The 9,967-nt window shown below is 35.5% G+C and overlaps 1 protein-coding gene across 1 annotated transcript; it reads left to right on the forward strand.

The window, feature by feature from the left end:
• The first annotated feature begins 2,436 nt into the window (after positions 1-2,436).
• LOC128896187 (uncharacterized) lies at positions 2,437-6,987 on the forward strand. Its single transcript, XM_054159391.1, has 5 exons — positions 2,437-5,489; positions 5,646-5,781; positions 6,424-6,581; positions 6,661-6,773; positions 6,846-6,987. The coding sequence occupies exons 1-5, from the start codon at positions 5,344-5,346 to the stop codon at positions 6,890-6,892; spliced, it is 600 nt and encodes a 199-aa protein (XP_054015366.1). The 5' UTR covers positions 2,437-5,343; the 3' UTR covers positions 6,893-6,987.
• The last annotated feature ends 2,980 nt before the right edge of the window (positions 6,988-9,967 follow it).

Raw genomic sequence — 9,967 nt, forward strand, 5'->3', positions numbered from 1 at the left:
TTTTTAAAAGTATTAGGTTGTTCTAAAAGTTTCTTTCGCGAGTTGCATTCAATTATTTTCTGTAGCAGTGTAATAAATAGACAATCTAATTTCTTCGACATTGATGCTGTAACAGTAATGAAGCGAAATGAATCGTACACAATTCAGTATTGTAACATAAAACATAAAATATCGTGTATATATTAATTATTAATACAACGAAAGAAACTTTCGGGACAACCTAATACCTTACTGGAAATTTGAAGTTTTCTAATTCGTACGAAGCAATAAACTAATGAGTTTACGTTACAAACTCTACTGTAAATGGTTCGGTCATAAGAATCGCACAAATACTTATTGCTTCTATACTTTTACCCACTTTTCACATTTTTTTGTTAATTTCACAAATTATATTAACTAGTAAATGTTGTGTGATCTATATCTATCTTAGAGACTTTCGAGAATATGTAAAATATCATTGATTATAAAAAAAGAAAGTTAAGAAACTACAATTTCACAGAAAAGTTTTTTGGGAAATTGATCGGTGTACGAATACATTCTACATCCACTGTACATCGTTTCGAAAATTCCAACTCTGCTTTTGATAACTTCTTCATTCATGGCACGAACATAATTACACCTAAGCGATTACGTTTCGTTATGAAACGAAAAGAGAAACAAAAATACGTTTCTACCGAGGGCATAATCGGGATTGTTACGTAAAAAAAGTCCTTCTTCCTGTCTGATTCATTTTCGCGATTTGGATGTTAATTGTTAACGACCTGAAAGAATCGATCAATTATTGACAATGACGAAACAATGACGCATAATGTTTTCGCGACAACGCTTGTCTGAACATCACTTTCACGCCCGTGTGACGCGACCTCGTTCGAGTCCATCGAAAAGCTTGACAAATTTTATGTAACAGCACCGTTATATACTTATAAAGCTTCAGAGGTCAACTTTAACCCCTTTTGGTTCAATTTGGCGATTTTGGTAATTTTCGTCGAGCCTCACTCGACGTAGGACCGCAGCGGTTCAAACACTGTTTACGAAGTTTGCATTTAAAGCTTGATAACCATTTTTAAAAATCATTTAGAAAATTATCTACTTTTATTCTGATAAAAATTTATGCTGTACTGGCGAATGAAACTATATTCTTTATTTGAATACCATAGATGGCGAATATGAGTGGTAAAAGTATCCGCTACGTACACACGTGCTTGAAATATGATAGTATAAATGGTCTGCGAAGTAGTATAAATAACTTCTCTTTTAGCTTTTATTCATATAGATTATTCGAATAAAAGTGACCAATTTATATAATTGTCCAGGTAGATTTGTTCCAAGTGAGTCATCGAAGCTTAAGGCTCAACCTTGAAGTATGCGTTTTAAAAGCTGCGTATAAGCTCGAAGTCGAAAGCTAAAGCTGAGATGCACATTGAGCGTCACGCAGCGCGGCGTGTTGTAAACAATCCACATGGGACATTGTCGCGTGAACCTCAACGCTTTCAGCTCAATCATTTCTACGAGACTAAAATTTTGTTAATACAACTTTTATTGTGGAACTTATTTTTAAAACCTCGCCAAATTAAATGATAACCTCGTTAAAGCGACGTTTAAACCACGTGTCAATGTATTGGGTGCGATTGTTTCAAATTTTTTACAAAATCCTATACCGCGTCATGTCCAAGATGAGCCCAGAAAAATTTTATTCAAATTGTAGATGACGAAACGAACTCATATATTGCGATTTATTTGCGACTTATTTACTCGAATGCATCGATACGCTAATACAATAGAATCTTGTGCTTGTCAATAACTCAATATTGTTAGAAAAAAAAGAAATGTCAGTTTTGCAAACATTCAATTATCCATTCGAGTCTTTATTCATCAAGTAATGGATAAAATGTTGTTCATCTTTAATTTGTTACTTGAAATGTACATCTCATAGACAAACGTAGATTCATATCCATGGTATAACTAGACAAAAATTTTGCCCACCTGCCCTAACTTAAAGGGCCGTAACGGTTACGATTTAAACCGTGTCGTGAACTCTAAACATCTCGAAGCCTATTTCAACAGCACCTTCAATAAGAGATGGTTAAAGTTCTTATCGAAAATCACAAATACAAGTCGTTACATTTTAATCCGTTATCTATTACTATTATCACTCATCAAATTTTGTCCACCTCTGTTAACTATATTTCTCTTCGCGAAAGCCGGCGAAAACAACCGTCCACGGACCGCGTCACAAAAGAAAGTCGCGCAGCGCCAAAAATTAGATCTATTTTTGCGATACAATATTTCAGTTCGTCTATACCGGCGTGCCTGGCGAAACAGGAGACGTCGACGTTTCCTCGCACGAATTAAATCTCCCCCAATCCGCCCCGCCCTCGAACAACCCCTAAATACTCGGGTAACGCGTGAACATCGATCCCGAGGGAGATTTTCGCGTGCAAGGAGATTCGAAGAGCTACTGACCTTGAGCTTGTCGTAGGTTGTGTCCAGCTCCAGACGATGCACGAACGGATTCAGGATGTCAGCGCCAAGGGATGCGGTATCCACGTCCTCGTGCTTGCTCCGCATCTTTCCGTTCGCTTCATCCATGTTTCCCTCGATCGGAGAAAGAGAAAGAAAGGTAGACAGCGAGAGGGGTCAGACAAAAATCCTAATACAGAGACGCGGCTTCGGCTCGGCGTGTCACACACTGCGAGCCGCGAAACGTCGATACGTGTCGACAGGTGCGAACTTTTCGACGTTACGTTAGATATTCTTGGCACTGTTTTAATATGTAGACGAAACCGAGGTGGACAGGGGAGAAAACGAAGAGAAAGGGAAAGGGGACGTTTCGGTTAGCCGCGGCGAGACATCATCGCACACGAAGGGGTTGTCAGTCAACGGTATACTGTGCTCTCGCGGTCTGTTCGACCGAACGAACCGGCCAAACGTTCTCCGAACGTTACCGAACCCTACCGAACGCGCAAGGGATACTGTCGGCTGCGTGCGCATCACACCATCTCGTCGAGTTCGTTCGGCTGATCCCGCCGGACTCCCCCCGTGACGCCGACCTGACACGAGGGAATCCCAGGGATGTGTACACTCGCGCGGGTGCCCTTACCTTCCTATTCATACTAAACCTACAACTAACGATCAGGGCCAGCGTGACCTTTTGCGGGGCCTGGATTCACATTCAAATACTACACTTCAATTTTACAACGAGGAATTATTTATTTACAAATGCTGTTACATATTATATATTTTTTACAATATGAATATTAAATAATAATACTTTGATGATTTTTGTCACTCCTTTCAATTTAATCAGCGCTACTAAAGAAATGTCTTGTATTTGTTAATGGTGTCATCAATCTGTAAAAAGTTAATTAAAATCGGTGCCTTTTAATTCAGTAATTTTCGTAGACCGTGGGACCTTTTAAAACGCGGGGCCGGGTTCCGGCGAACGCGCTGAACCTGCCTTGCGCCGGCCCTGCTAACGATCAAATGATCGTTTTTAAATTTTTATATATAGTTCCTACGTGGAATATATGAATTATATATATAATTGTTTCGTGAATTATTTAATTGAGTTCACGTAAAATATATTTAAAATATTTTTTTATTATAATCTAATATCTAATATCTTTCCTTTTAATACTAAATCTACAACTAACGATCAAACGATCGTTTGCAAATTTTTATATACAGTTCTGACATGCAATGTATGAATTATATATATATATATAATTGTTTCGCGAATTATTTAATTGAGTTCCACGTAAAATATATTTAAAATATTTTTACGTGGAAGTCATATACTATAACAAGTGTAACACAAGGCTGTGAATTTTAACATGCAAGAGTAAATGCACTAAAAGGTGCAATAATCGATGTAAGACAGATTATGTACCCTTATAAAATAAATAAATCATATCAAGTTCCTCTGTCTCTTTTACTTTGAAAATATTAATTCATTATCGCACAATACGTAAATGTATATTCCTTTTACCGTGAACGAGTGATAGAACGGAAACTTGAATAAACAGAGGGCTCGTACTTCAAATTGGATACAAATTCAAAATTCCATACAAGTGATCGATATCTAATTTGGTACAGTTGAACGATTCGTAATGGCCATTCCGAGGATCCTATTGAACCAGTTCCGAGTAATTATGGCGAAAAAACTATCGGATATTGACACATAATTGCTTCATTTCCGACACACGAATTGCTCTGTTGAAATGTTCCAAGAGCATGATATGGCAGTTCACTGAAACTGTTTCATTTCAACGAGTACAAACATGTATTTTTACTTTGTAGTACAATTTAATTAAAATACATTTTCTAAATTGAATTTTACTTGTGTACATACACTCGTATCCATCGTAACCGTCGAAGGATGTTTGTCAATAAACAAAGTTTCAAGACCATGAGTCATGTTATCATTTTGTTTGTGGGACACACTAAACTAGGAACATTTTAAACTTAGGTTCAAGATCGAAGGATTCAAGGCGTCGACGGTTTAAAAATTAACGTTCTTTCTATAGGACGTGGATGACATACTTGTGTAATCGAAGAAATTTCATTGTGGGTCAAGGTAGAACGATAAAACGATAAATATTAAACGTTCATATTCAATTTTTAAATAAATGTTCACGAATGTGATAAATCGAATTGTATTTCGTATTTCATAATTTGCTTTTGTAAGCTTCATATTCAAGTAAATGAATGAATTTACAAGCTTTACAAGCTTACAAACCTCGCAAATGAGATCACATCTGGATAATAGTAACAAAATTCGATGACCTGAATTTTTAATACAAATAACCGACATAAAATTTCTTTGACGAATGATAGATTTGATAGAATGTGAAATAACTTGCTGCTTCGTTAGACTGAGGTAGAATGGTAAGTATCGATCTTTATTAATTTGTGGAATAGTCATAAAAATTATACATAAAATAATAAATAGACAGCCAATTATTTCTTGTATATAGTCAAACATTTTATTATTTGCTATCATTTTAATTAGAACTCATTAATAGGAAACGTCACAATACGTTTACAGTACAGCTTTCTTCTATTGATGGCATTTGGAACCGAATATTTGATAAATTATTTCTAAATCCTATAACGAATAGATAAGCTAATGTAATTATTTAAAATTCTACCACGAATTACTACGCAATTGTTTAAGTATTTCAAATGAATTCAGTGAACAATGTTAACGTGGAATAGAAGTTATATTTATTCGTATAGATCACTTCCGTTAGATTCATAATATTTACGTCAACTAGCGCACTCTAGTTCCCGTAGCGAAGAACGCGTTGCACAAGATTTGTTCAAGAATAACCTATAAGAGATATGGCAACGGAACTACACAAATGTTTGATTAATTATTTCTCACAGTTGAGAAAAGTCGATTCCAAGTGGAAAGAATTATCCGAAGAAGCCAGGCGTCCCCTGGAAGCCTTGAGGAATCAATCAGAACAACTCCGACTAGTCACAAGGTAACGTCAACTTTTTACAATTTTTGTTTGTGTATCACAAGTTGTTCTTCGACTGTGGTTTCTAGAAACGAAGCTCGACAAGTCATTTTTAGACATACCAACAACGGTATTCAATGAATGTTCACTGACCTACCGCCAGGTGTCGTTGTGTTACAGCAAAGAGGTGAACGATGCAGATTTCTGCAAGAGAACGGAGCTGTACGAAAGATTAATGTATAAAATCATGATGGGGATCGACAACGAAATTGTACTCATGTCGGATATCTCGACGCGTTTCAATAATGTCACTCAAGTAAATAAGACCATTATATCAAACATTCGCATCGATTGTTTGTCTATTTGTTGAATGGATTAATATAGAGACGGGCAAAATGCTATTCGAATAGTAAATCACGAATTTTACATCACATCTACTCAATTTTTAAATGCATATTCACGAATGTGATTAATCACCTCCATCAAGCAAAAAAATTGATTGCAAATGAAAAAGATTTTTAATTTTTGAAAATTATGTGAACATATAAATTGAACATATAAAATAAGTTAATTACCTCCATCAAGGAAACAAATTGATTGCAAATGAAAAAGATTTTTAATTTTTGAAAATTATGTGAACATATAAAACGCTACCATCTAGCGAATTTTTCATGGCGTTTCTTTAATTGATCTATACGAATAAGTTTCAATAAATTAATTCTAAGTAACTAAAAGTTATTTAGTTTTCACTCATTATTCGAGAGATTTTTATCTGGATGAGTATGCTGCCTATTTCTGGTTCATCATCGATCTGTTTCGTGAAATTAGAATTTTATGTTCTTCCTTTAAACTTTACGAGCTTGAAATGATCGCACGAAAATAAATGAAAATTGTTTCAGTCTTTTTTTAATTTAGTAAGAGTTGTAAGATTATGTTATCGATTGGAATATTATGTTAGGATCTAAACAACCGTTTGAAAAATGTGGAAGATGCTCGAAGTAAGGTTTCTATAAACGACGATACAATGAAAGAACTAGTCGATGGTACTACTGAGAGACCGAAACTGAATTTGCTGTTGGAGTGGACTATCGATTCTTTTAATTATTATAATGAACTGTATCCTTTATATGCAATTATATCGCAAATTTTGGAATCGACCACCTTAATTGACAATTTTTGTTAACTCGATCATTAGATATCTCGAATTAAAGAGAAATTTGAAACAATTTGATTATAAATGCGAGGAAACGATAGAAAATCTAACCAAGTCTTTTGTTGAGGACAGATACAAGAGAGCACGGATCGATCGTATGTACTTGTCTTTCATTAGCATTTTAATTAGTTAACGATTTTATCATTAATATGCATTATTTATTTCAGGAATATTCGCCTTCACGCAGTTCTTAGTCAAGGAGACTGCTCGTTGAGAAATTTTACGTGTTAATTCTGAATAATGTAAACTTTTTGCGAGAGAAATTGAAAGGACTGTCTACGAAAATATATTAAATGAAAATCATTATAATTCACAGTTTTTTAATGTAATCCCCCTGTAACCCAAAAATCCTTTTATGTATGCAACTGTGACTTCACAAATTCCAGTTTTGAAATTACTTTCTAATTATTTCCCTCAAGCAAGGAAACTGATTGCAAATAAAAAAAAAATGTTTAATATTTGAAGATTATGTTAACATGCACATGTAAAATTAATATTAGTAAATTCAATTGTTAAATGAACAGATTCTGAAGTTGACCCTGAAACACGTAATCGAAAAGTAAAAGTAAATGTTTTTAAATTATAGAGCATGGAGCTCAAATATTTTCCCAGGCCCATCGGACCCCCACATAATCGAAATATAAATAAATGATAGAGTGTTTAAGGCTGGTAAATTATTATTCCTTAATAAACATTTTGACGTGATATTATTTTAAGTCAAAGAAATACGATTTTATAATTGTTATTCATTAGGAAATAAAAAGCAAAAGCGATCGAAAACATTATATAAGTTGATATTCGCCAATCCTGTTATTCTACTGGCCTGACTAAAGGCAGATTTAACTACTGAAACGCAGAATAAGCTTCTTTTGTCTGCAACTGGTGGCAATAAACGAATATCGCTGTACTCCAATCACGAATCAATAACTAACGGTTTCTGATCGGATATTATCAAATACAAACGTTTAATGAAAGCATCAAAGCTGTCGTGTTTCATCTATACCATAGAATTGTCAAAACTGGTTTCTATTAAATAAAACCATAGAGACAAAAAGTATAAATTAATTAAATATGATCTTCTGAATCGTTTGAATAGCTTATGAGGAGTCACTTGATGACTTTTAATTTCAATTTGGAGTACAAAAACTTTTTAATTATTCGTCGATACAAGAGCATGTTGCTTAATTGAGACGAACGTTAGCACGAAACATTATTAACGATGATCGCGTTACTGTCACACAGCTTTAACTTCTTCGGTTCACTCAACCATAATGTACGTAGCTGTTAATTAAGGGAAACGACCATTTATCGAAATATATTTCCACCACGCAATATTAATATGAGGAAAACGTGATACAAACGCCGCTGATACATTGCGTGAAACATTAAGTAAAGATTTAAGTAAAAGACTGTAACGTACTCAAATGTGCACAAAATCTGAGATGTTGCTCCATTCAGCGTCCGAATTCGCGGAATGACCTTGATAGTAACTGTATACTGATGAATATTTAACTAAATATATATATAGTATAAAACTTACATTTAATTTCCAATGAAATAATTTGATTTAAAATAAATATATAGTTGTCCCGAAAGTTTCTTTCGCGAGTTGCACTCAATTATTTTATGTGGTCGTGTTTATATAAATAGACAATCTCATTTCGTAGATATTCATGTTGTAACAGTAATGGAGCAAAATGAATCGTGCACAATTCAGTAATGTAACATAAAACATAAAATATTGTGCATGTATTACTTATTAATAAAGCGAAATAAACTTTTGGGACAACCTAATATATCATTTTAAACTTATCTTTTATTTTACTATTTATATTAATAATTCCACTCTTAATCTTAAACTTAAATATATTCTTTTCAATAAACATAAAAACAATAGCTTTTTCTTATAATCTTTCTTACAATCTTATAATGTACCATTTATTCATATAGAAGGTTTTATAGAGATAGTAGGAATCAGAGTTCTTTCGATCTCTCTCTACATACATTATACAATTGGGGAGCTTAATATTAAATACGAAACTATCAAAATTTTCTTCGATTTCCAAAGTCTGACTCTGACTCTGGCAACAATTATTTTAACTAAATGGAGCTAAATGGAGATCGCGACACGACGCGACCGGAAGTAGACTTACGCCTTATCCTAATTGCACGTCGCGCGGCGACAAAATCGCGCCTAGCTGAGCCACGGCAAGAGTGGGAGCAAGGTGTAGGTTCTATTCGCGCCAACTTAAATGTCGCGCGACCGAGCGACAAAATTTAAACCAGCTCGAATCGTGTTGCTCCTTATCCAACTTTTAGTTACTAAAAGGTATTCTGAAAAGGATGTAATAGACTTGTGATGACAAACTCGTTGCATCGCAAGTCACTTGCATCATCTTCCACATGTCTGCGCAGAATTAATAAAACTTCACCATTGTGTCTAAGATGTTGCACTTGTAAAGCGTGGTACTTGTTACATCTAAAGATATTATTACAAGTTTGCAGCTATTAGCTCGCTACTACTCGCGACAAAGGATAAACAAATGATTCTTTGTCGCGAGTAATACCGATTACCAGGTCTCACCACGTGGAGGTTGCTGCGAGTGGAGACCCGCGAAAGAGATAGAAGGAAACAAAGTTCCCTCGATCTCTCTCTGTACAATCTTAGAAACTAAGTACGCGAAGGAGGAAATAGAAGGAAACAAAGTTCCTTCGATCTCCATTTATGTACAATCTTAGACACTAAGTACGCGAAGAAAGAAATAGAAGGAAACAAAGTTCCTTCGATCTCCGTGCCTGTCTCTATCAAGCAATCGATTTAACTAAGAAAATAGACGCGAGAATAGACGCGACGCGACGCAAACCGTACAATCGACTTACTAGGTCAGTCCCGTTTCCTCTTGGCGAGTCCGATTCGAGAGAAAGACTGACGTCTCCGATCAGTACTCAACTCCCTGCGTCCGCAATCGGAACTACCGTAGGATCCGGTTCAAGACGACCGATAGGTAGACTCTCTGCATCCAAGTCGGGAACCAAATTGACTCAAAATCAAGATACAAAGAGATATCGTCTCTGCATCTCCCCATCGGGTCATTGCTGACCCCGCCTCGCGCGCGAGAACTGACACCGCCACGTTTTCGCGGGAGCCGATCGGTCAAGCCGACTTTTCCAGATAGGAGGGGTTATGCCTCGCAACGGTTATGGCCTGCCTCTGTCATAACGCCCACGTTCAGGGGAAATAACCCATCCGCGTCTTCCCCCAAATCATTGTTGTATTCGAGTCAAAATA

The sequence above is a fragment of the Hylaeus anthracinus genome, unplaced genomic scaffold (genome assembly GCF_026225885.1).
Source record: "Hylaeus anthracinus isolate JK02 unplaced genomic scaffold, UHH_iyHylAnth1.0_haploid 8046, whole genome shotgun sequence".
Lineage (NCBI taxonomy): Eukaryota > Metazoa > Arthropoda > Insecta > Hymenoptera > Colletidae > Hylaeus > Hylaeus anthracinus.